This window comes from Dryobates pubescens, chromosome 28 (assembly GCF_014839835.1).
Source record: "Dryobates pubescens isolate bDryPub1 chromosome 28, bDryPub1.pri, whole genome shotgun sequence".
NCBI classification, from domain to species: domain Eukaryota; kingdom Metazoa; phylum Chordata; class Aves; order Piciformes; family Picidae; genus Dryobates; species Dryobates pubescens.
The window spans coordinates 8,252,942-8,278,976 of NC_071639.1; the positions used below are offsets into that span (position 1 = coordinate 8,252,942).

The 26,035-nt window shown below is 43.6% G+C and overlaps 3 protein-coding genes across 3 annotated transcripts; 1 reads left to right on the forward strand and 2 right to left on the reverse strand.

Moving 5' to 3' along the window:
• The first annotated feature begins 1,357 nt into the window (after positions 1-1,357).
• On the forward strand, positions 1,358-16,084 carry TRAPPC3L (trafficking protein particle complex subunit 3L). The gene is made up of 5 exons (XM_009897393.2): positions 1,358-1,516; positions 2,141-2,238; positions 4,940-5,039; positions 14,651-14,836; positions 15,645-16,084. The coding sequence occupies exons 1-5, from the start codon at positions 1,418-1,420 to the stop codon at positions 15,762-15,764; spliced, it is 603 nt and encodes a 200-aa protein (XP_009895695.2). The 5' UTR covers positions 1,358-1,417; the 3' UTR covers positions 15,765-16,084.
• CALHM5 (calcium homeostasis modulator family member 5) lies at positions 9,502-13,949 on the reverse strand. The gene is made up of 2 exons (XM_009897392.2): positions 13,343-13,949; positions 9,502-10,534 (listed from the first exon to the last, which is right to left on the reverse strand). Exons 1-2 carry the CDS (start codon positions 13,880-13,882, stop codon positions 10,145-10,147), a joined length of 930 nt encoding a protein of 309 aa, XP_009895694.1. The 5' UTR covers positions 13,883-13,949; the 3' UTR covers positions 9,502-10,144.
• Positions 16,085-18,696: 2,612 nt separating the features above from the next.
• Positions 18,697-20,930, reverse strand: CALHM6 (calcium homeostasis modulator family member 6). The gene is made up of 2 exons (XM_009897400.2): positions 20,413-20,930; positions 18,697-19,301 (listed from the first exon to the last, which is right to left on the reverse strand). Exons 1-2 carry the CDS (start codon positions 20,917-20,919, stop codon positions 18,870-18,872), a joined length of 939 nt encoding a protein of 312 aa, XP_009895702.1. The 5' UTR covers positions 20,920-20,930; the 3' UTR covers positions 18,697-18,869.
• Between the last annotated feature and the right edge of the window lie 5,105 nt (positions 20,931-26,035).

The following is a 26,035-nucleotide window of genomic DNA, read 5'->3' on the forward strand; positions in this document are numbered from 1 at the left end:
AAGGAAAGGAAAGGAAAGGAAAGGAAAGGAAAGGAAAGGAAAGGAAAGGAAAGGAAAGGAAAGGAAAGGAAAGGAAAGGAAAGGGAAAGTAAAGGAAGAAAATAAAAGAGAAGAAAAGAAGAAGAAAAAGAAAAGAAAGCAAAGAAAAGCAAAGAAAAGAAAAGAAAAGAAAAGAAAAGAAAAGAAAAGAAAAGAAAAGAAAAGAAAAGAAAAGAAAAGAAAAGAAAAGAAAAGAAAAGAAAAGAAAAGAAAAGAAAAGAAAAGAAAAGAAAAAGAATTGACCAGGTTGCAAAAGACCTTTGAGATCCTCAAGTCCAACCTATCATCCAACACCATCGAATCAACTAAACCATTGCACCAAGCACCCCGTCCAGTCCCTTCCTAAACACCTCCAGTGATGGGGACTCCACCACCTCCCTGGGCAGCACATTCCAATGGCCAATCACTCTTGCTGTGCTTTCTGTATCTCTGGAGTGGTAAATACCTGACATTTTACTGTAGCACCAAGCCTATTAAGTAGCTGGAATTTGATAACAGCATGGCCATGCATTTTTACTTCCTTTCCTAGGAAGACTTGAAGAGAATGTATGAGGAGATAAGTCCTCAAAGGAAAGAGAGCTGCCTGATTCGTTGCTGAGCTCACTAGTGACCAGAGTCTACCTTTTATTGCAAAGCTAAACTAATAGAATAGGCCAAGTGTACTTCAGGGGAGAACAGAAAAAGTAAGCCGAACCCTTCTGGATGTTTATAGCAGGGATGTTTACTAATAGGAGTAAAGATCCCCCTAGAAAGTGACATTTGCACAGGCTGGCAGCTGCGTGATATATTCCCCTGGGAGTCTGAGCACTCTGGAGCTGCCCTGGAGCTTTACAGAATCATGGGGCCGGTAGTGCCATGCAACCCATCTGCTCCTGCCTAGGTAGACATGAACTCACCACACTAAAGCAGTCAGAGCTGACAGAGGACATCTTTATAGCTCCTTTAAGTTGAAAATTATCAATTTTTAATTATCTTGTGCAGCAGTATGTTTCAGTTGTGCTTCTGTTCATCAGAGAGGGAACTTCTGTTAACCCTCCAAACACCAAAACCTGACACAAACAACAGAATGAATTTGCTGTCCCTAAAGATAAAAGACCTGTGAATCCCTTGTGGCTGCCCAGTTTGACTTCCCATGGCTGTGCATTTGATTACAAATGATTCTCATGGCTGGAGCAGTTATTTGTGTTGTGTACAGGAGTGGATCCGTTGCCAGCCAAATTCCTCCCAAAGGGCTCGGTGCACGTAGAGATTAGGAGGAGCATCAGCAGCATTACTGATTGCTGCAAACACATCTCATGCAAAAGGCAGAAGAGCAGAAAGGAGAAAACTTTAGAGAAGGGGGAGAGGAGATCCAGTGCTTGAGAGAAAACTATGCTGCATGAAGAAGAAAAGACATAAACTCACAAGCAAGCACGTCAGGCATTACACGAGCAACATGTCTCGGCCACCAGGAAGAAAGCAGGAGAACCACAAAATTGTAAGACCTTTTTGTAATGTGTGATAAAACTTGTGCATGGAGTAAGAATAGCCTGTTATTGTACTGATGTGGTTTATACAGCCAAACAGCCTGAAAATACTGAAGGGATCGGGATGAGTCTGCCAGTGGAAGAACAGAGGTGCTGGCAGCATTTATGGCTGCAGCAAGACCCCCTCGTAAGCTGCCAACAAGCTGCCAGCTCTTGAGCAGTAACATAAAAAAAGCCTGTCTATAGGACAGGCTGCTGGAGGATGTACATGATGAAAATAGCTGTATGAAAATAGCTGTATGCCCCTTCCTCCCCCAGACCCCCCACCTCCCCCAGAAAATGGTATTCCTGTTAAGCAAAATCCTTGCAAAGAGACTCAAATGTTGATCAAGTCAGACTGTCAGATGTGAATTGTGGATTCCAGTGGACAAAGGTTTTGTGATTAATGTATATGGTGTTGGGGTTTTTTTTCTCTTGGTTTTAATACCCTTCAAATGCCTGAAAAGAGATTGTAGAGAGGTGAGTGTTGTTCTGTGTCTGAAGCAGCAGGTGACAAGCAGCTCAAAAGTGTGGAAGAAACAAACCCCAAAAGTTTTCTAGTTCGCTTGATTTTTGATTTCCACCTTTTCTGGCAGAGCAGAGAACTTCTTGTACTCACATATGGGGCTTTGGTAGCCCAGCTGTGCAAGGACTATGAAAAAGATGAAGATGTCAACACCTGTTTAGATAGAATGTAAGTACTGCTTTCAATGTTCAGCTTGGTCAATAATACTATTTATCCACCTATATGTTGCCTTTCAGCTTTATGTCTGTTACCTTACAAGTTCCAGGGCTCTGTCTGGGATTACAGAGATCATTTGGGATAAGGTTCAATATTCTGTCAACCTCAATAATGCTCACTTGTGAATTAAGATCAACAATTAGCTCCTGAATTCTCAGAAGAGAAGCATCAGGTTTGTTCTGAGCAAGCAAAATGGACATGCAAGATGAATCCACAGCAATCACAGCAGACAGAGCACCTCACCACTATTACTCTGAAAGCTTGCAAGCAAGCTATACTCCATTAGCTGCCAGTGGAAGAGATCTATCACTGGCTGGAAGAAAGAAATAAACAATTTATCCACAGCATCCCTTAGATGTTTATTTGGCATTAATCTCTCATTCAGCTCTAAGGAAAATCATGCATTTAAAAAAATATGCAGGCTTCTCTCTGATGTTGAGGGAGAAATTACTAGAAGAGGGGTTTGGAAGAGATGGAGACATACTTTTCTCATTATGTTTTTATTATTACAGCTGGCTTGATAAAAATCTTAATTTTTTCACTTGATGTAAAGACTTGATAAAATAACTAAAGCAATGAACTAAATAATAAAGAATTATGGTTCAGTTGAAGCAATGTGGCCATTTTCACTCTGGGAAGATGAAAACAGCTCAGCTTGAGGAAGAAACCTTGTAGATCAGCAGACCTGTGACAGCTGAGAACAATATTCTTAGGTCTCTTTCTGTCTCTGTGTACATATGTAATCTGTGCTGAGAAGGATGTGTTTCACTGTACAGCTGCCAGATAGCTGCTCACCAGCTTATCACTCATTTGACTTTGCAAATCTGAGGCATCAGAGTCGAAAAGGATCTAAGTAGTTATGGACATCACCAGCCTTGCTAACTGCTGATGACATATTTACCAACAATATTGATACTGATACTTAGGCAATAAATAAATATTTCATTTCTGTTGCCTGAGATGCTGCACTTTTCAAGTTCATGCTGCCAAAATCACTTTTTGGTCTTGTCATCGCATTAGACATCAGATCGCTTTTTGGCTTCTTGTCAAAGACGTGGTACCAAATCAGTAAGAAACTCTTTCAAGTTCAGGCTGCTTCACTGAGGGTGCAGGACCTCTGACAAGCTGGCAGAGGCTGCCAACAGCCACATAAATGGAAATGAAAAATTCCTTACAGATATTTCTGAGCTGAGTCCACATCTTCTCATAATATTTGTGCTAATCTCTCCCCCCAGAAAAACTTGGAGACATAGGCTTTAGAGAACAAGTAGGCAACCAGCACCAGAACAAGAGGACACAGTCTCAAGCTGCACCAGGGGAGGTTTAGACTGGATGTTAGGAAGAAGTTCTTCACAGAAAGAGAGATTGGCCATTGGAATGTGCTGCCCAGGGAGGTTGTGCAGTCACCATCACTGGAAGTGTTTAGGAAGAGACTGGATGTATTTGTGTTTCAAATACAAGATTATGGCAGTGATGTACTGAATTGTATATGAACTACCAATGTTTTAGTTCTCTCTGCAAGAGGTAGATGAAAGGAGAGAGCATGCCAGAAAAAAGACAAAGAGAAAATTGTGGAGGAAGAGCAAAAACTGAGTGGAGATAAGAGACTTAAGTGAAAGAGATCAGGTGTGAGTCCATTTCCTATGGCTTTTCGGGGCACCTGAATGCTGCAATGAGGCTGTTAAAGATTTGCTGAACTCCATATCAGCCCAGAGGTGAATGCTGTGACATGAGCTCCATACCAGCCCAGAGGTGAATGCCTAGAATAGAATAGAATAGAATAGAATAGAACAGAATAGAATAGAATTAACCAGGTTGGAAGAGAGCTTTGAGATTATCATGTCCAACCTATCATCCAACACTATCTAATCAACTAAACCATGGCACCAAGCAACCCATCCAGTCTCTTCCTAAACACCTCCAGTGATGGTGACTCCACCACCTCCCTGGGCAGCACATCCCAATGGCCAATCTCTCTTTCTATGAAGAATTTCTTCCGAACACCCAGCCTAATCCTCCCCTTGCACATCTTGAGACTGTGTCCTCTTGCTCTGGTGCTGGTTGCCTGAGAGAAGAGACCAAACCCCACCTGGCTACAGCCTCCCTTCAGGTAGCTGTAGAGAGCAATAAGGTCTCCCCTGAGTCTCTTCTTCTCCAGGCTAAGCAACCCCAGCTCCCTCAGCCTCTCTTCACAGAGCTGTGCTCCAAACCCCTCCCCAGCTTTGTTGCCCAAAGGGGTAGTTGCATTGTTTTCCTTGACAGAGACTGTGTGAGGGCTTAGGAAGGAATGGATAAAAACCTGTGCTATGTTACCCTATCCTATTTTCAGTGAGAAAGCAGTATTTATCAGGTGTATTATTTAAATATTATAGTCATATATCCAACACCTAATATTTATTCATAAATATCAATGCATGTGTAGACAATGTGTATACAAACAACATCCACACCATCCTTGCCAGTGTGCAGCCCACTGTGCTGCAAAATGCCATGGAAAGAAGAATCTAAACCAGCCCAATCTGTTGTCCTCAAAGCCATTCATTTAGGAGCATGCAACTGTTTTGCTGTGAAAGCACAGGAGGTAGGCCAGGGAGATGCTAGGTGGAAAGATGTTGCCCATTTTGCATGTTAACTGTCTTTCTTTTCTCCTTAGGGGATATGGCATTGGTGTAAGGCTGATTGATGACTTTTTAGCTCGTTCAGCTGTGAAAAAGTGCCGCAGTTATGCTGAAACTGCAGAGATGATTGCACAGGTAAACAAGATTTGCATTCTCTAGAGTTTCATCAGCTTCAGTGGTCTTAGCTTTTCCCTCCTCCTCTATCACTTTGCTCCAGAACACTTACCCACAATTTCTGCTACTCATCTCCATAATCACATTCATGCTTCCATTAGGTGAAGTGCAGCCTTTTCCTTATCTACAACTTCCTATCAACTAGTAGCTCACAGAGGCTGACCTTGAGAAGAGACATCAGTTTCTACTTCTAGCACAGTGCAACATCAAGCTGGGGGGAAAAATTAAATAGCAGCATTCAATAGAACACAAAAAATGGGATGTTTAGTAAGAAAAATGTTTTGCAGATGGTCCTGGTACTACCTGAACTACCTGAAGGGAGGTTGTAGCCAGGTGGGGGTTGGTCACTTCTCCCAAGCAACTGGCACCAGAACAAGAGGACACAGTCTCAAGTTGCACCAGGGGAAGTTTAGACTCAAGGTGAGAGAAAGTTCTTCACAGAGAGAGCTGTTAGGCATTGGAATGTGCTTCCCAGGGAGGTGGTGGAGTCGCTGTCCCTGGAGGTGTTCAAGAGGGGATTGGACGTGGCACTTGGTGCCATGGTTTAGTAGTCTTGGTGACATGAGGTGTTGGCTGACAGGTTGGACTTGAATCTTTGAGGTCTTTTCCAACCTGATTGATTCTATGATTCTCTGATTCTGGTAAACCCGCAGTGGTAAGTTTAGCACTCTCTGCAGGTTGTACTTCAAAAGTGACTTGCTGAGAGAAATAAAATTACATGAGAAGATTGGGACAAACTTTAAAGCAGAGCCTCTGGAAAAGGCTGTTTTTAGCAAACCAAAAGAGGAGTTCTGTAGTAGGAGTATAACCTTTCTGAGGCATTTTCACTTTTCCTTGGCAAAACGTTTTTAAACTAGTTTCAAGCACATTTGTCAGAGGCACGTAACAGCAAAACAAATGTAAAATGACCCAGCAAGTAGCTGCAAACAGCTGTTAAAGTTGCCAGTTAGGAATTACACAGCTGCTTACTACTCTCAGCCAGGAGAAAGTGCTTAAACACTTCACTGCACTAACTCTTCTGAGGCAGAAATCCGTTTGAGTGTGTGGAGTAAAACCAGTTAACGTAATTAAGGCAGTTAAGCAGTTCAATGAGCTATAGCCAAGCGTCCTGTAAACATAGCTGTCCTCCTGCAGTCCTTTGGAAAGCAAAGGAGAGGTCTGGAAGTTCAGGCTGTGGGTGTTGCCTGTGGGAATGCAAAGAGATGAAGCAAAGGGAAGAACGTAAAATGAGAAGTACAAAGCCAGCTTGCTGTAGTAAGACTTAAACACCAGAGGAAAGGTGCAGTATCGAAACAGTGACCAAGGATTTAAATCTTCAAGCATTGGTTCAGACTGCAAAGCTTGGGGTTTACTGCTAGCTTATACTGGACTGGAGAGGGGCCAAAACGTTTTGGTGATGAGCCAAAGTGAGTCCTTCTGCACCGAGTTCTCATGGAGCTCACTGACTCCTCGTGTTGGGGCTGTGACTTTGCATGGTTACAGTTGGGACTGAATACTGAAAGAAAAATGAGCCAGGCCATGTAAACGTAGGCTTTCTGCTTACTGGCAAGTTGGAATAATAAATGGAAATCAATTCAGGAATGAAATTAAGAACAAAGCCCAGCTGAAGATGTAATGCCCAAGACTTGATTCAGAATGTGGATGTGAGTGCACTGCAGAGAGTAACATTTGAGTATGTGGAATCAGCAACAGATGGCAAGACCTTTAAAGCATCTTGAATTTCCCAAACACTGACTGTGGAAAAGTACTGTGACTGAGAAGGATGCTAGCAAAAATGTTATTCTGGCTGCCTTTCCCCTTCTAAGGAGATTAATTCTGGTCCTTCATTAATCAGGTCGTTAGGCCATCTGAAATTGCAGTTTCAACTTTTAAAGGTCTGCATTATCACTTTTTTTTGGCAACAGGACTTACTCATACCATGTTTTGTAGTGAAAAGTTCCCAGCAGGATATAAAAAGACACATAAGTTAGTGGCCTCCTAAATACTTCAGTAATTCTCAACTGTATTTGAGCACCATCAAACTGTTAATGAATATTACTCTTGTTGCTCGAGAGAGAGGTGATCATAGAATCATTGAATTACTTCTCTATATACTTAAGTTTTTCTTCTGTTAAGACTTTTCTATGTCTTTATTTCTTTTTTTTCCCCCCACAATTGCAGTTCCCCCTTAATCTGGTGCTTCACTGCAAACCAGCCACTGGGTTTGCATAATTTCCAGACAAGTTCTTCTTTTACACAGGAAACGTTAACAATAGAATTTGGAGAGATTTGTAGTGCTGTAATGCAAAGTACAGCTGAAAGGAAATTGAAAGCACATGAGGACTTAGCACAGTTGACTTGTAACAAAGGCTTGGGGTTTGGGGGAGCAGCAGATGTGTGGTGGAAGAAGAGTTAAGAGAGTTTGGAACGAATAATAAGCTGAGGGACAAAGCACAGAGAGCTGAGCAGAACTTTCCTGGTTATTTGTGCACTCCTACCTTTGATTGCCACCAGAGTTATGCAAAATCTAAATTTTCCCAGAGGAAAATGTTGATTCTGCTGGGGTTTTTGTTTTTTTCAGTTTGTTTTGGATAGTGTTGAAGTCTTCACCTCCTTCTGAGCTGCCACAGTAGCTGCTGAACTTTAATTCAGGGGCAGTGCTGATACAAAACAGCTTTTGTGATAGCTGCTTGAAGGAGAGGGCCCAAACCAGATTCCAGTTGAAAACACAGAGTCAAACTGGCTTTCATTTTTGTCTGTTTTCATCTCTATCCCAGCAGCCACATGGCAACTGCATTTTGGTAAGGTAATGCAGCTACACAGCCCTAGGAATGAGGGTTAGTGAGAGACCTGGGCTCCTGCCAGGCACATGTTGCAGCACTGAGCGTTCAGCAGCTGCTCTTGGAGGTGGAGACACTCTCAGCATGAGTTACCTGTGAACATGAAGCAGGGTAAGGATGAGGAGGGAAGAATGCTCCTTGGTTTTGCCCCTGCTGTGATAAAGGAGAAGGCTGGGCTGGGAAATGCCCCTGTTTCAGATGGTCCTGGCTACTCAAGTGCACAGCTTTGAGCTTTCTCCTGAGGAAAAAGATGGGACAAAAGTGCAAAGTGGGATCCCTCTCTCTTCCCATGATCCCCTCTGCCAACTACTTTTTTCCTTTGTTTCTCAGCTCTTGCATCACATTGGAGACCTCATCCTCACATCAGCCCACTTCCCTCCCCTCCTCCCTGATCAGCTCATCAACCTACTCATTGTCCACTCCGGATCTCTACTTGGTTTGATTTTCTTGGTACTAGTAAGGCAGGAGGTGGAAAGACAGCTTTGGGAAGTTTGCCCCAGATGGCGAGGACACCCTTTCCCCTTGCATGTAGGGAGGAGGTGAGATGGAGCTGAGAAGTAGATGTTGAGGCACAATGAAAGAGAAAAGCAGACAAATAGGAAGGGACAGTAACCCTGAGACTAGATAGTTGCTGTATCAGGAGGGGAGCCTGGAGAGAAAAATGCCTATGCACCAGACATGGTGTCAGAGCTGCCTGCTGTTGTGACTTTCATTTTGGCAGCCTTGCCTCGGTGCTTTCAGCTGCAGCAGGTATGTTGAGGCATATCAGGTGTTCTAAGTCTGCTGCAAAGTGGGTCAGCTGGAATAAAAACATAACCTTAGAACATTTGCTCAAAGGCAACAAGTTCTTCAAAACACACAGAGAAAATTCTAAGCAGACAGTGGAATTAGCTCTTGGGTTTTATTTTCACATAGAGTACTGGCCTGTAAATGCAGATAGGTGTGGGGTTTGCTGCTGAAGAAGTGCAATGAGTATGCAAACAGCTGGTTTGTTGATAAGAGCCTGATTCAAGCAGAGCAAAAATACTGTTCTTTGCAGGCTCAGAGAGCCTGGCAGTAAACTGCTGCATAAATGCCTACACATTCACTCCAGGGAAAGAAACTTGGCAGAAACTTTGTTGTCCTTTTACACAGTGTTTGCAAAGATTCTGGACAACCAGATTCTGGGAGCCATGTGGTGGATTCCAAGTAGGTGAGGTAAAGCACAGGGCTCTGGGGTGAGATGCATTTGTCAGAAGCACTGCTTGTGCCTGCTAGTTCCTCTTGCTCCAGACACTGTTTCCTAAGATGCTCAGAAAAAGAAAAGTCAGCCTGCTGCAAACATATTTTCTTATTTTAAAGTGTGGAATTTCCTTCCAGACCTCTGTTGTAGACTGGTCACAGGCCCAGTACAAACCATATTATGTACTCTACAGGTTGAACCCAGTAGCTGAGACCCACTGAAAGCAGAAGCTTCACACCCATACAAAGAGACATTCTCAGTGGGAGAAGATAATGCCAGATACACTGGAGGCAAAATATCAGTGATGCATTTTCATTATTGTAAACAGTTTTGTGGGTTTTTAACAAAAAAAACATCTAGAACCATTTGATAATTTCAAGTTCTTGGTGCCCTACAGCTTTACTCTAAGATTTGTCTAAAACAAAATTACCTGCCACTTCACTGTCGATGAAGGTCACTGCCCCATATCCCAGGCAAGGTATTTCAGGGACTAGAACACCAGGGCTGATCACCATGACCTTCTGTAACATTCTAGGTGCAACAGGATTCCAAAGACACTGAAATGCCTTCCATGACCACTGGTGCCTCAAAACAGCACTGTACCTGCAAATTATCTGGAAGCAAACCCTTCACTTTCTGTGGGCTGTCAGAAAGCCACACACATCTTTTACTATTACATTCACACACTTTTAAGTGGTGTTACTTTATGAAATTCTCTTCATTTACATAAGGCAAGCACATTTTTACATAAGTTATTGTTAAAACCCTCTTGTAGAAGTCATTATTGATGTCTTCTTGCAGTCAGTGCTTGATTTGGAGTCAGCTTGAACCTTAGGTGCTGTGGAGGACTGCAGCCTTTTCACTGATGTAGGAAAATAGTTTCATTATATCCCTTTGGGACAGGTTTGTAACAGGGAAGGAACATGGTAAAGAAGAAAGAGGCCATTGTGAAAAGATATGGAGATGGACCCAGATAGAATTATTCTGCATTAGCAAGATATAAAACCCCTGAAAATATATTTAGTCTAGGGTATGTCCCTTCTGTCTGCAAAGTCCAGCATTGTCTCTCTTTCCTCACTGATTTCTTTATGGCCTTCTTCAACTAGCCTGTGAATTGTGCTATAATGCTGTTTGCTGCTGCTGAAGGAATGGAGCTGGGAAGCATCTTCCCATGCCTGAAAATCTGGCAGGGGAATTGCTTCTGGCTCCTTGTTCTCAAAAAAGCACTTCAGGTTTCGCTCGCTCAGCTTGGTGGCATACAGCTGGAAAATCTGCTCCAGTTGTTCCTTCTCCTTCTGTGCATACACCCTCCAAAACATCAGCTGGAGATGGCTGACTTTCGACTGGCAGCTGGCACAACAAGTGGTTAGCAGGGAGAGAAGAGCTGTGGTAACTATCACACACCAGCCTAAAATCTGAGAAAACAAAAGAAATGAGTTTCTGGTTAAAAGGGCCCAAGTGATGATGCTGCTTAAATCAAGAGTGTCCAACAGAGCAACCACATGCATGGAGGCCATGCCACTCCTGCTGGCATGCTGCTGTGGGCATCTCATCCCACTTTGCACCCAGTGCCTGGCATTAGTGCTAATGGAGAGGCCATATGGGGACCAAAGGCAGGCAGAAGATGTCAGGGTTGAGGCTCCTCTATAGCCCTCATTTTGATGCCCCTTTCTCAGGATGGCTGGTTGATTTTTGCAGTGGATAGTGAAACACTCCAGACAACTTGGCTTGCACATGAGCCTGGCTGCCTCCTCATCCATTGTATAACAAAGGGAACTTGTTGCCAACAGCTGAAGAGATATGTCCAGCGCAGCAGCAGTGAAAGGCTCAGGGACAGATGATATCAATCCAGACCTCAACCACACAATTACAAGACTGTGCATGAAGAAAACAAAATCTAAGAGATGTCTAAATAATCAATCAAATATTGTTGATTATTGAATATGGATGAGGGCTTATTGCAACCATCTGGCATGCTGTGTATTGGAACTGCTCACTGAATTCTGTCACACAAAGGGAAAAGTGCATGTGGAGAAGAAAATATCACAACTACTAGATGGGAAATGGTATTTTTTTTCTGTCTCCTGAGAGCATTCAATGAAATTACCCAGCAAGAATTAGGGTGGAGACACAATTCTGAATCGTGAGCAAGTGCAAAACCGAAATAAGTAACTTTTATCCCAGACCAATCTACCTTACAAACTCAGATATTGTTAATGTGTTTGCAGATTGCTTTTAGTTTAAAAAAACAACCCCTAAGCCAAACACCTGCATTCATTAGCTAACAGGAATGTATAAGATGGGTTTAAATTTAAGAAGCATGGCCCAACTCTTTTACCAGGAGATTCAATGAACTCTCTGCTATTCTTGTGCACTTTTATGGGTTTGCAGACTCATCCCTTTGCAGTGGAAAATGACTTTTAAGCCAAAACTGGTTCAAAATTGGCTCTTTGCCCAACCCTGTCAGAGGAGAGGGCATGAGAAAGAAGTAGTAGTGTGTGCATTGGCAGGTCAGTGTTGGCACTGGACTAGAGCCCAGTTCATCTACACTCTGATTAGAGATCGCTGCTGTAGTTTTAGAGGATTTTCTTTTGCTGAAATGTGCTTCTCCAGCATCACTGAACTTTTTTTAATTATCATTATTAGCAACTTCAGAGTTGGGCAAAATTCTGTTGAAAACATCTTAAAAGAAAGAGCTACTTCTAGGATTAAAGCAAGGGCCGAGGGCAGAAAAAAATGTGCTGGAACTTGTTGTTGTGGGGTGTTCTTCTCTAAGGAGAGCAAAGGTGTGAACACAGCTTTTTCATGCCTAGTGCCACTGGCCTAGCCAATAGTTTCACTCCCCTAGTGCAATGTGTAACTTTTGCATGAAAAACACTTGTTTTCAAACAGTGGAACACATTCCAGTGTGGAACAAAGCTGGGTTTCAAAGCCCCATATGAACTGGACCTGATCTCCCATGCTTTGATGGTATGGAGACCAGCAACCTTTCTCTTGTGAACTCTTGCACTGATGCCACAAAAAAATAACCACCTGTATGAATCTGCATTTAGCTGGGGAATATAGAACGTTTCCTCAGGGAAACATGTGAAACAGAGATGCTTCACAAACAATTATTCTTAGGGACTGGCATGAAAGAATAGCTCTGCTTCTTTTTTCAGTCACTTTGTACTGCTTGGTGATTTCTATGAGTATTTGAGAAACTGTTCTTTTTTAGCAGCTTTTTACTTTCATGCAGCTGGGGGAATAGACCTATGCATTCTCATGCTTTAGGCCGAGTTGTTGCTCTTTCACTGTTTCCTATACACACAACTTCAAGTCTTAAGCACTATTTGTTATTCCTTTCTAAAACTCTCCAATAAACTGCTTTGTTTGCGTACAGGCTGTGTCTGCATTCCAGTCCTATTTGCATGAGGCCTTGAAGATGAAACTTGCTTTTGGGGAGGAAATGGCTCCAGATGGATGCAATTGTCTGACAAAAGCTTGCAGTCTCCACAGACTGTTTTTCCTTCCTGCTGACAATCATCTTTCTATCATTTTCTGTAGCCTCTCCTCCCCCTTCCCTCTTTGCTTTGATTTTTTTGTCTCTGAATTTATTTACATTCCAAGGCAGTGAGCAGAACTGTACCACAGAAATGCAGTAAAATATGATCTCAGTTTCACATGTTCTGCTTTTTTTCTCCTTTTAATTTACATGTCTCTTCCTCCCCCCTTGCTTGGGGGAATGAAGAGACAAAACATACCCACAAAAACATACTCTGACCTGGCATCGTGAACATGAGGAAGGTGAACAGAAACCTGTGGATGTAAGCAGCCATAAGTCTGTCACAAATATTATTTTTCCAGCATTTTCCTACTGTTAGTGACCAAGATGCATTACAGAACTTTGTGATGGTAAAATCAGGAGAGTGTGGTACAGATTGTTAATAGGTCAGACCTCTGGGTGACATCTGTTAATTCAGCCTCCTAAACAATCCAGTTTTTGGAGTTTTTTCTCTCTGTGCAGGAAAAACAAAGGTCCTACTGATCCTTGCCCCCACCCCAGGAAGTATGGCACAGCTCAGACTGAAATAAAAGATCGATTGATTGATCATAGTTTGCAAAGCTGCAGCATGCCAACGAGTTTGTCTATGTGAAACCAACGGGTTTATCTCAGCATCTGACATCAGGTAGCTCACAGTGGTAGTACAAACTGCTTAATGCTCTGTATTTATTCTTCTTACCTGGGACTGTGCTTGAAGAGTTCGTTTCAGTTCGTCGCTCTCCGCAGCCGGCATGGAGCTTTTGCCACAGGCTACCTTGTGCAGTTCTTCCAAGCACTGTGCAGATTTGCTGTTGCAGACTGCATGTAGGTAGGCAGGATTTTTCAAGCCACTCATGGCACATTCATAAAAAGTCCCGTTGAGCAAAGCCACGGACAGCCACATCACTGGGGCTACCAGAGCGTTTAAAGTGATTTGTCCAAAGACATAAAAGAAGTGGCAGACGTTCCCCCTGGGGAATATTTTCCTGGGATTCACCCAGCAGCCTGTAAAGAGTTTCCAGGTCTTGCTGTTCATGAAATATCCAATAACTAGCAGAACAAAAGCTGGGGAGAAGAGAAATACCAAACCGTACCTGAAGTTTTCGTTGCTGCAGGGGCATCTGAAAGCAACAAGAGAAAACACACGTTCACCTCCCATTGTCAGCAGCGCCATGAAACTGTAACCTATCGCAGTTTTCTGGTTCATAAAGAATTTTAGGATTGCTTGGAAACCATCCATGTTTGATACTCACTAAAGAGGTACAAAAATCAAGACTTTTCTCTTCGCTGGTAGCGGCAGGGGAAGAAATCTCCAGAGGAAGAGCTGCTTGCCGCTAGCCTGGCTGCGCACACACAGTGTGGATGTCGCCGTGATGTCACCGGCTGCAGCAGGGCACTCACAGCAGCCCTCTCCTAGCTAGCAGAGCAGATGCTGCACGTTTACAGCTCGCATTCATCCGTGGCTGAAGGAAAGCAAGCCCTGAGCGATGTAATCAAAAAAGTTTGCAGCCTCGGCAGTCTTCTTCTGGGTGCGTTGTTTGGGTTGGGTTTTTTTTTTGCGACTGCAGATGGGGATCAGAGGCAGCTGCACACACCGGCCAGCTGTAGGAGTTGGTGAGCTGGGTTTATCGAAGTTGTAGTTAGCAGCGTAGTGAACGACCTAATATGGATGCTAATGGTCCCAGGGGCGTGTTACGTGGCTGAAAGCAGACGTGTAATAGCAGTTAAACCTCTTTGCATGGGGTTGTAAATGTGGGAACATCAAAGACAAAATAAGCAGCCTTCTGCTGTATTTCCCTGGAGGATCACGTAGCTCCAGATTGTCGTCTCTGCCTCCAGCTGATCATAGAAGTGACAGATCTTGTTTGATTTCCAGCCTGTCTGGCCCTTCCCCCTGTTTTCCTGGGGTAAAGCTGGTCTACTTCTGGATGTAGCTGATGCTACATCCAGAAGGTTCACCTCTGGTTTGCACACAACAGGTCTAAGCATCAGTTTTATCTCTTTGCAGGTTGCTTTCAAGATGTACCTTGGGGTCACCCCTAGTGTGACCTGCAGTAGTCCTGCAGGAAATGAATTCTCCTTAATCCTGGACAAAAACCCACTAGTGGACTTTGTGGAGGAGCTGCCAGCAGAACGAGCTTCACTCTGCTACTGTAACCTCCTCTGTGGGGTGATTCGAGGCGCTTTGGAAATGGTAAGGAAGTGCACACCTGTTTTCTCCATTCTTTGTCAATATGCAGAGGCACAGGAAAGCAAAACCATTTGCTGAGTAAACTGAGGAAATTTAGTAGTATTTCATCTCTCTCAGATTATATGTCTCTGTCTAAATAAAAGAGGGCCAGAGTGATCCTGGATTCTGAGGTGGAGAAGCACACAGGTTGGCTCACCTCCACACCATCCCTGCTTGGCTACTCAGTAGCTGACATTGGTGCAAAAAACGGGTGGGATGGGAAGCCACCTAATACATAATGTGAGATCCAGAGGGGCAAACTGGTCTCCTTGTGACTGCTCCTTGAGCCCATCTCATTTTCCTGCATAGGTATAATCAGTAATAGCCATCCCTGATTCTTTCCGAATTGATGAAGGTAAATAATGCTCCTAGGTTGCTGCAGTGCCTGCTGAGAGGGCAAACAAAGTGTGGGTGAGTACGATGGTAAACCCAGAGCATCAGGAGTATATCAGATGGCATTACATCTGATCTAAGACTGATTAGCAAGAGTGATAAGTCATAAGTGTTAGTACATGACCAGGAAATTCTGTGATCACAAAATCCTCAAGTACATCATCTAGGTTGCTGGAAGAAACCAAAGCACTGGGATGAAGGGTAAAGGAATATCCAAATCCCAGTGCATAGAACCTGGTTTGTATTAACTTAGCTGGGAAAGCTGTCCTGAACCAATCTAGAAGGCTGCTTCTTACAAAAGCTGAGAAAGGGGATCCCCTTGTGGTGAGAGAAAAAAACTCCTCATGTTGCTCAACTGATCAGACCTGACTCTTTGTAGGTTCGCTTAGCAGCAGAAGTTACCTTCCTCCAGGACAGGCTGAAGGGGGATGCCGTGACAGAAATAGGAATTACATTTTTAAGGAAGGCTGAAGACAGAAAGCACAAAAGAAATAAATGAAAGACACATCGGGACAAACCCTGGCTGAGAGATATTTTGTGCCTTTTGTTTCTGAAGAAGACATGCAGGGTAAAACAAATGACTTGGCTGAGCCAGTTACACCAGCCATACAACTGAAAGGTGAAGAGACCCAGACAGCAAACAGGAGGAGCAGAGCAAGGGGGAGGTCAATGTTAATTGTCATGGCACAGATATCGGTAGAAAAGATCCAAATGACCTGCCCTTCCTTCTCATATAACCATGCTCTTGAGCTCAGTGAATGTTTCATCTCCGTATTTGGTGCATGCTCAATGCAAAATATTCATTCAGATCCCAACTTTTTTTTTTTTGCAGATAAAAATGAATACCTGTTCCTGTGGGGTTTGGTTTTGGTTTTGGTTTTGGTGGGGTTTTTTGGTTATCTTTGAAAGCACAGCTGCTAAGGGGTGCTTAATTTTGCTATTTGTGGTTAGGAATAATGAATTTATCTACTGTATGCCGTGTCTCCCTGATGGGTGCCTGTTTTAATGTGTAATGGTTTGCTATTCATAGTCTTGCTCCTGGCTTTGAAACCAGGAAGGCTTCACTGATGGCAGGAACCAGTTCAGTTCCTTAAGGCTCTGTCAGGCCCCACATGCAGTGTTGCTGGCATGCCTGTTCAGCCCTGTGCATGCATCAGGCTGCAGCGCTGTGATAACTGAGCAATGCTTGTGTTGCTTCAAGCTGCGGAGCTTTTCGCATCAGTCTTCTCTTCAACATCACTGCCCTTATGACCAAAGTGAATAAAGCATGGTGCACTTAATGTGAACTCACTGTAGATCTGCATTCACCTGAGGAAATACCAATAAAAATGCAGAGGTTGCCACACAACTGGTTTGCTGGTCATTGTGTCTGTTCTTGCCTGACCTTCATCAGTGGCCCCACAACTTGACTGGGAAGTGGAGGCGTATCAGCCTCACAGAGACCTCAGTTCTGGGAAAGGTTTAACGTTGCTTGCTGTAATGCAAGATATCTCAGTAAGGGTTGAACCCCAAGCCCTAGCTCAGTACCCTACCCAGAAGCCAGCTCACCTTCCTCACACCACAGTACTTGTTCTAAACTGAAATACAAACCTCCAGCTCAGCTTGGTGAAGCCCAGTGTTACCTGTTAGCAATCTGCACCATCATCTCCTATTTTTCCTTTAGTCTGTTAATTCTTAGCCCTGCTAAGTGAGGGGCACTTACCTTGGGGACAGCAGAGTCCAGTCCCACCAGAACTTTACAATCTTCTTGATAATCTGCCTCCCTTTGCTTGTCTTAGCAGTGCTGTACAGTGATGGCATAGTACAGTGCAGCTTTAAGACATCAATTTTGTCCAGAACAAACCCAAAGCTATTCATTAACCAGCCTTGGGCTCAGCCCAACATGCAGTTTACCTGCCACAAATGACAAGTTACAACATGTAATGATGTGTTACAACCAGTAGCAAATTTCCCTACTTTTAATTTTATCCAGGGCTGAATGAAGTTTCCAAGCTAGTTATGTCCAGCTAGTCAAAACAGATTCCTACCTTCCTTCTGCCTTGGAAAATGACTGTAACAAACAATTTCATGGGATTTCCTGCCTGCTTGGATAGTTTCCAAGACAGAGTTCACTGTGTAGAAAGGATTTCTGGGAAGAGGAAAAGGACAGCTTGGACCAAACTCACCTCTCTAAAATGCCCTCTGAAAAGAAAAGCTTTTCAGAGAAAAGCTGAACTTTATCATCCTTCACACAAAACTGGTGTCTTTGTTTCTTAGAATCAGATGTTCTTTGATAAGAACACTACTACTTGCTAATATGGATTGCAGATTTATAGTGTCCTTAAGTATTTAGCTATACTAGAAGTATTTGTTAATGTAAGTTTCACCTATACCCTTATGTTATGCATAAACCTACCCCCTCAAGACATGCTAATTTGCACACAAACTCCATGCTGGATCAGACTAAATAATGTATTTGACAGGGACATCCAGGTGTAACTAGGGCAAAATCCCTATATGCACTAGAATGTATTTTAAAATCCCACAATAATGATGTATTTTTCAGAGGAAAAAAATATAGAAAATACATGACTTGAATAGAAACAGGAAGATTACTGTTGGTGTGCTTTCCTTGCAGCATTCGAAATCCTGTTAGTCCCCCCAGTTACAGACAATGAGCAACAGGGCTAATTAAGAAGGCCTGCTGCAAAAGGTGATAAGGATCAGGCAGTGGTGAAGAGAATTCACCACCATGGAAGTTTTTCATTTCACCATTACCCAGAGGTGCTGAGTAGAGATGGGGTAAAATGGCTGGAACCTTTTTGTTCATCTATTCAAACTGACAAGCAGCCAAAGTCATTCCTTTGTTATCCACGGATAGCTCCAAAATGCTCATTGCTTCCCAGAAACGGTCTTTGCTCTGAGAAACTAATTGACTGAAAGTAAATATTTCAGTCTAGAGCTTGCTCTAAGCTCCACTGAAAGGTATATTGTCAACTGAAAGCTAATAATCTAAGCTGAATTTTTGATCAAAGCTTCCATTTCTTTTTGTCTCTTTGATACTGCCATGTATGAAGGTCTGGTGTTGTCACTCCAGCTGCCAAATCATAGAACCATAGAATGCATTGGGTTGGAAGGGCCTTTTACAGGTCACCTAGTCCAACTCCCCTACAGTAAGCAGGGACATCTCAAGCTAGATCAGCCCTATCAAGCCTGACCTGCAATGTCCCCAGTGATGGGACCTCCACCACCTCCCCAGGCAACCTGTTCCCGTGTTCCACCACCCTCACAGTAAAGATTTTCTTCCTAATGCCCAAAAGCCTGGAAGGTGCTTGGTAATAATTTGACACAGTACGTGCTGACATCACTGTGGGTGCTGATTATTTTACCAATGTGACTCTTCTTAGTGAACAACAACATATGAAGACTCCCATTGTGACAAATGCCTTTATTTGAAAGTACTTAAGCAAAAGCAGTTAAATATTTTCCAAACTGAATCTGCTGAGGGTTACAGGTATCAGCTTATACATGCAGTTCACACAGATTTGGTTAAATGCATAGAATGAAACTCTTCCTGTATCAGTAGAGTTAAAAAGATTGCCAGCATTGCCCAGGATCTGTTTCATTAAGGCCCCAGTTCACTTAGTTCTACATCATCCACAAATCCTAAAATAGAGGGATTCTGATTTCCTTCCCTAAATCCATCAGTTGTGCCTCTGTTTGTTTTAACAAACTCATGTAGCAAGCTGTAATGCTGCTTTTCAGGATTGAAGTTGTACAGGAGTGAAATCTTCTTCCAGTCATCGTTGCTGGGAGTCTGAAATCCTGTTTGGTCACCAGGTCTCGGGTCAGAAGGGTGAAAAAAATGGTTAACATTAATTTCTGCCAGCTTGGCTGAATGCTCCTCAGCCTTGGCATCAAAGAGCTTCTTTTCATTTTTCATGTAGATTTTCCAGAACTTGAGCTGCATATAGCTAATTGGGGAACAACAGTGGCTGATACATGTTGAAATCACTCCCACAATCACGATGGACAGTATCAGGAACCATCCTATCAGCTTGGAAAAGAGACAGATGGGTTAATGGGGGATTTGCATGGCCACTTGCAGGAGCATAGAACATAGCATTGAAGCAGACATGAAAACTGTGAACAAAGACATCCTGGACTGCCTCTAACAGTCTGCTCCCTGGAGAAACAGGGGAACCCATGCACACAATTCAGCCAGCCTCACAGAACACAGCACACAGGAAAAGTGGTGTCCTGTATGTTTGTAGGCAGAACACAGAGATGACTATTGGCTATGGGAATTTGCTCTTGGTTTATACACATTTTTCACATCCCATGGCAAGTCTCAGAGGCCCCAAGTTATGAAAATCCAAGCAATTATAACATCTTAATAATTTTAACTCCCTTAACCAGCTTCAATGTTCTCCTGAGAAAACCTGATTTTTCTACTGGGGTTAAGATGGCAACGAAACAACTTTAGAAACAAAAGTGGAGTGGTGTCAAAATTTGGGGTGTTTCCTTTCACTTGAAACAAACAAAAAAAAAAAATCCACCCATGGCTGTTTTTTTGGGTTTGGTTTTTCTTTTCTTTTCTTTTCTTTGATTGTGCAGTTTGCCTTCAGCACAAGAACACTTTAACAAGGCAGATACACAGTTTAACTCTTCTTTTAGAATAGAGGTGTGACACTATTAATAGATTCACAGCCAAACAACCTCTCCTTTCCTGCCAGTTCTCAGCTGCAAAACCCCCTTCAGCTTCCTCTCTGTTCATGAGTTCGACTTCCCTTCAGATAATGAATGCTTAGAAAAAAAATGAGGTATTTAGAGGGGTAGAAATGGGAGCGGGGGAGAACTTGCACCATGCCCGAGTTAAAAGAGAAGAAAACATGCAGTGGAAAGTTCTGCTCTCTAGGCTAATTCCATGCCCAGCTTTGAAGGAGGGTTTTGTGACCAGCCCTGCCAAGCAGTTGCCAGGCAAACCCAGAAAACAGCACAAATACATGCTGGCCACCTTCTGTTAGTGTGGGTTTGCTAATGGATTGCTGCTAATCATGTACTTTTGGGAATTTCATAGCTGCGAGAGAGAAGGACTGTTTACAGACACCGGCAGGCACCGCTAGAGTGGTTTGAAGCCCACAAGGTGAAGAGTGGAGAGACTTTACCTGAGACTGTGCCTGAAGGCTGAGAGATTGTTTGGTTACCTCCTTTGCTAGGGTGCTGTTGCAGGGTATCGTGGCCGCCTTGCTGAGGCACACCTTTCCTTTATCGGTGCACAAGAGATTCTTTATCAGGCTGAGGCCGCTGGCCGCGCACTCGTAGAAGCTGCCTCCCAGCAGGGCCACCGCGATCCAGGTGACAGGAGCCACCAAGGCTCTGGCGATGGGAGGTGTCATCACGGAGCAGCAGCGGCTGCAGCATTCCTCTTTCTGGCAGCCTGTCACCAGCCGCCACACTCTGACGTTCGAGATACAGCCGAGCAGAAACAAGATGAAGGCAGGCACTAAGAGGAAGACGGTGCCGTACACCGCGTTGTCAGAGTTGCAGGGACACTTGAACACCACGGAGGAGAAGATGTACTCGGTGAGAGCCGTCAGCAGAGACACCACACTGTAACCCAGAACCGTCTGGTGGCGGGTGCAGAAATCGTGGATATGCTTTAGCTGCTCCATTTTGGACCCCCACTCACTGTCAGGAGAGTGAAGTCCCGGTGAGATAAAGGAACATGAAACCGTTCCAGCGCTCCCGCAGTTTAAATAAGCTTGCAGAGCTTTCACTTTCTGTTAGCATTTGTTACATTGCAGGGTTGAAGCAGCTCTGCTTACGGGAAATGGAAGACCAGAGGCTCACTGCACAGTGGCAAAGTGGAGGCTACAGTGGAAACCCACCCCAAAACAACCAAGATCTTTGGTCCTATAAAGCCAGCATTTGTCTACATGCAGTATGACTAGCAATGGCTTGAACCCCAACATCTTCAAGACGGGATGGGATGTGGCACTTGGTGCCATGGTTTAATAGTCATGAGGTCTTGGATGATAGGTTGGACTTGATGATCTTTGAGGTCTTTTCCAACCTTATCGATTCTATGATTCTATGATCTTCCAGTGGAGCTTTTCAGTGAGACAAGAGATCAGTGTGAAAAAAGAAATGTGAGAAATCCACCCAGAGCTGTGCAGAGTTTTTCATCCTGCCTTATTACTAGCAATACAATGTGGCTTGTTCTCTTATGGGAGAAAATTCAGCTGTAACCATCTTAATTTTTCCACCTAATCAATTAATCTTTTTCAAGTACTTAGAGAAAATTAGCCAGTGTACACGTAGCAATGACTCAGGCAAGTGGTTTCTGCTGAAGCTCCAGCCATCAGAGCACCATTTGCTAGGAAACAAACTTTGGACCCCCTCCTCATCTCTGGGAGAGATTTCTGGCTTTAGTAAACTGAGTTGCCTATGAAAACATTTGCTCCCAGAGCTTGTAGGTTTCACTCAGGCCCTGAAGGAGCTCAACCAGGCTCTTAGCTAATTGTCACATCTAAATCTTGATGAGGTGATCTGGCACTCAGAATTAAGGAAATTGAAGCTTTGGTGCTTGCTTGCAGCCATGTAGCTGAAGCTGTCTGAGGTGACAGTTTGCTCTGGTCAGTGTTTGGTGACACCAAGATAAGCAGCCAGCCATGGAGCTGGTGGCCATTGTCATCTTCTTTGCCACAATCCCTTAACCAGAATTTGTGAGGCAATATCCCTTATCTCTTGCATGAAGCAGTGCTTTCTGGTCAGGCAGCCTTCACAGCATCACAGAATGCTAGGGGTTAGAAGGGCCCTCGAGAGATCATCTAGTCCAACCCCCCCTGCCAGAGCAGGATCACCTATACCAGATCACACAGGAACTCATCCAGCCTTAGCAAAGTTCATTAAAGCAGATGGTTACTCTAACTACCCAGCATTACTCTGTGTTATTGCCAAACAGAGGCAGCTAGAGACAATATGAATATGATAGTGAGCTTACCTTGAAACCACAGTTCACTGCACCTGAAGAAGTCTTAGGAGATGTGGGGATGGCAGAAATATGAGAAGCTGCAAAGGCAGCCCATGGCAGAGATGGAGACAAGGGCTGCCTCTGAGCATTGCTTTAACAAGGGAGCCTCAACCAGCATCAGCCCTCTGGAGCAGACAATGACCACACACAGGGGAGGGGGCACAGACAAGAACCCCTGCTACCACACCTTCTGAGCCTCATTTTAGCAATGCTTTATTTATCTGTAATAAAATATTTCAGGAACACGCTTTCTGGGAAAAGGAAGGCAAGCTCTGTGTGAAAAGGATCAGCCCTCCCCTCCAAGCAAACAGATTTCCTGTAAACAGTCCCAGAAAGAGGTGGGAGAGGGAGGAGAGACCACCCTGGTTGGGAAGAGGGGGATGATGGGCTGGATGAGGCCTGTCCATGGGTAGACATGGGGGCTGAGGGGTTGGTTGCAGAGGGTTCCAGGCAGGAGACCTGGATGCGCAGGGGTGTGGGGCTGGCTGCTTTTGGTCTCCTGTTCACCTCAGAGCATTGTTCTCTCCCAGGGCAGTTGTTACTTGTCCTCTAAATTAACACTTGTCTCGCCACAGCAGCTGTGAAGCATTAACTGGAAAGCGTTCAGAGAAATAGTTTTCTGCTAAAGAACCCAGAATGCCAACGTAATGGTTGTTTTTTTGCATTCATTTCCGTTACATTTCATGCCTTCCAAGGGGAATGAAAACAATGCCTGCATGAAAAGAGAAACCAAAAAAAAAAACCACCCCAAAAGGGCATTTTTAGAAAAGGAAAAACCCCAAGATGTTATTTGAAACATATTTTCATTTTGAAGCCCACTTCATTAAAATGAAAGCATCAGCTAAAACCAAATTGACTTGTTTGAGATTCTCTTAAGTTTCTCCTTGAGGTTTTAATTTCTCTGCTGTCATTTGCAACGGACTGACTTCTGGGTGGGAAAAGCTGTAGTCTAAGTAGTTCTGTGGCTGTAGCAAATGCATAATGCTGGTAATAAATGCAGTTTGTGTGTGTGTGCATGCTGGTGTCTATGCTGGAGGGGTGTGCCAGTACATATTGAGCAGATCTTGCTTCAGTCATGTTAGTAAGTCCTTACAATAGGGTATTAATTCCCCCCCCGGGACATTTGCTATTTGTTCAGAATAGAACAAAAGTCATTCCAGCTGTTTTGACCAAAGTCCATCCTGTCCCAGATTGCCTGTCATTATTCTTATCAAGCTCAACTTTCTTTTCACATTATTAATTTAAAAACCTTGTACGTCCCCAAGTGCAATGAAAAAGAGACCCCCAGCACTGGTCCCCTTTCAATAAAGTGCAGTAAGCTGCATTTCTCAGTGCCCAGTTCAGAATGACTAATAGGGAAGTCCTTCTATTCTAGGAAACTTCTTGTAACACCTTTTGTCTCCTTCCACGGTGCAATTAATGCTTGTGCACAAACAGATCTGCACCCTCCCTCCACGTGGACTGACCTGCCCTGGAGGCCCACTGCCCCAGCTTGTGAAATAGAGGAAGTTATTCTGCCTTCAGGGTTGAAGCAGTCTTCTGAGACGTTTGTGAACTGTCACACAGCTCAGTGGCACCATATAAATCGTTAACAGCACTAATTCTTAGCAGAGCAGCAGCCTGAGAAGTAGCAGTGTGACTGGGAATGCACAGCTGACAGGCATTTGTGTACATTACATTGCTATTTTAAGGCATTACATTTATTAGCAGTTTGGGGCTGAAAATAGATTCTAGTGTTTAGGAAGGAATCAGGTCTGCAAAACTAAAGCACAGCTCTGAAGGAAGATGGGAGAGCAGTGGTACAGCCACACAAGCCCTTGCACTCCTCTTCTCTTGCTCATATTTACTGATGCTCCTGTAACACTACAGGTCCACTACAGCTCTCATTCCTGGACATGGAGGGTTCTGTAATCCAGTGCAAGTGTCCTACAGCAACCAGCAACATGAAGGCTTTACAGGTCAGCCTGCACTAATCCACAGTCTGTATGTGCATAGATAAGTCTGCATGACTAAGTGTTGGCTGTGGATGAAAAGTAGTGGGTTTCTGAGAAAACACATGGTATCTTCATAGGATTAGAAAGGTTGGAGTTCTCAGGTTGTGTGATGAAATTATGAAGCTTTAGTGAGGTAGGTCACAGAGTTAACTCATTCATAATCTCTCGAGGTCCCTTCCAACCTCTAATGTACTGTGATAATCAGCATAATCAGATCAATCACCCTGGGTAGTCAACTAAGTTGTAAGAAAACAAAGCTCAGTATTTTCCATTTACTGTATGGTAAATGCCATACAATTCCTGTACAAATATAAGCACATTAAACCCCAAGCATTGGAATGTGCTGCCCAGGGAGGTCGTGGAGTCACTGTCCCTGGAGGTCTTCAAGAGGGGATTGGACGTGGTACTTGGTGCCATGGTCTAGTAGTCATGAGGTGTTGGGTGACAGGTTGGACTTGATGATCTTTGAGGTATTTTCCAACCTTATTGATTCTATGATTCTACGAAAGTGCTCAGAAGTGGCTCAGTAGCAGGAACCTGGTGAAAATACTCTGTTCACTGAAGGTGATCAGATGTGGAAAGCTCATCACATTTCAACACACACATTTGCAGAAGGCTTAACAGCAGCAAAACAGGTAACAGATACCTAAATGGCTGTAAGGATCACAGGATATATTTGGTTGGAAGAGACCTTCAACATCATCTAGTCCAACCTTCCACCCAGCACTAGACAAAAGTGTGTGGTCTGAACAAAGTCCTGATGAACATCATTACTGTAATGTTTGGGGAAAATCTGTTAATCAAAGAAAAGAGCTTTTGCACAGAGACCATTCTTTTATTTAGCAAATGTACTGGGAGAACTGTTTTTCTGTAAGACATACAGATATACCCAATTCCATCGAGCTTCCCCTCTCTCAAACAGTTACAGTGTTTTGCAATCAGTTTGATGAACAGAAGGGGATATATATAGAAACATCAAATTAACTTTTGCTATAAACCACATGACTCTATTCACCACTAATCTCCAAATAATTGGCCCAGGGCCACCAAGAGCTTGCAGAACCCTTGCTGGTGCTTTATAGAGAACAGGCTGTTCACACAATTTTAACTGTCCTCTGTTTCTAGCCATGTGAACAAGAAAAAGACATTAAATACTTTCTTAATACCTCTTTTTTCCACTACTGGCAATTGCTGAGGTTACCACAGGATTGGCTTTGGTTTTTCTGTTTGTGTTTTACAATTGCATATGGAAGGACACTGATCTAGGACATAATTTCCCTACTAAGCTGTGCTTCAAATGACAGAAAACTTTGTGAACCCCTGCCTTCTAAAACTGAGAACAGACCCTACAGCATTCATCCTTCTCCAGTCTACACTTGACTGAAAGATAAAGATGTGGGTGGGTTTTATTCCTGAGAATTATGTTCTTTATACTTTTGAGTTAGCCTCATTTTTGCCTTCTGATACTGCCTGCTGAGGAGTGTGCCTCTCACTTGGCAAGTACTGACACCATCACCATTTTCTGTCGGGCTGTGTTGTAAAGCATGGAAGAGATGACATGATGATGTAAGGGTTTGCAATAATTACACAGGAGTGTCCCACACCGAAGCGTTCTTTGGTTTGGCAGAGAGGAAATTCAGCCTATTGCTAAGATCTGCCTTGCATACTTGTGATTGAATGTCCTTTTCTTAAGAGAACGTCCAGAGACATCCCTAGCAGCCTGAAAGAAAAACTCACTAAATGCAAACCCACTTCTGTACA

Excerpts from the sequence above, each read along its gene's own strand:
- TRAPPC3L (XM_009897393.2), top strand. The coding sequence starts at position 1,418 with ATGAAGAAGAAAAGACATAAACTCACAAGCAAGCACGTCAGGCATTAC. Across the intron at positions 2,239-4,939 it reads AACACCTGTTTAGATAGAAT|GGGATATGGCATTGGTGTAA; the intron begins GTAAGTACTGCT and ends TTTTCTCCTTAG. Across the intron at positions 5,040-14,650 it reads CTGCAGAGATGATTGCACAG|GTTGCTTTCAAGATGTACCT; the intron begins GTAAACAAGATT and ends ATCTCTTTGCAG.
- CALHM5 (XM_009897392.2), bottom strand. The coding sequence starts at position 13,882 with ATGGATGGTTTCCAAGCAATCCTAAAATTCTTTATGAACCAGAAAACT. Across the intron at positions 10,535-13,342 it reads CTCTTCAAGCACAGTCCCAG|ATTTTAGGCTGGTGTGTGAT; the intron begins GTAAGAAGAATA and ends TTGTTTTCTCAG.
- CALHM6 (XM_009897400.2), bottom strand. The coding sequence starts at position 20,919 with ATGGAGCAGCTAAAGCATATCCACGATTTCTGCACCCGCCACCAGACG. Across the intron at positions 19,302-20,412 it reads GCCTTCAGGCACAGTCTCAG|CTGATAGGATGGTTCCTGAT; the intron begins GTAAAGTCTCTC and ends CTCTTTTCCAAG.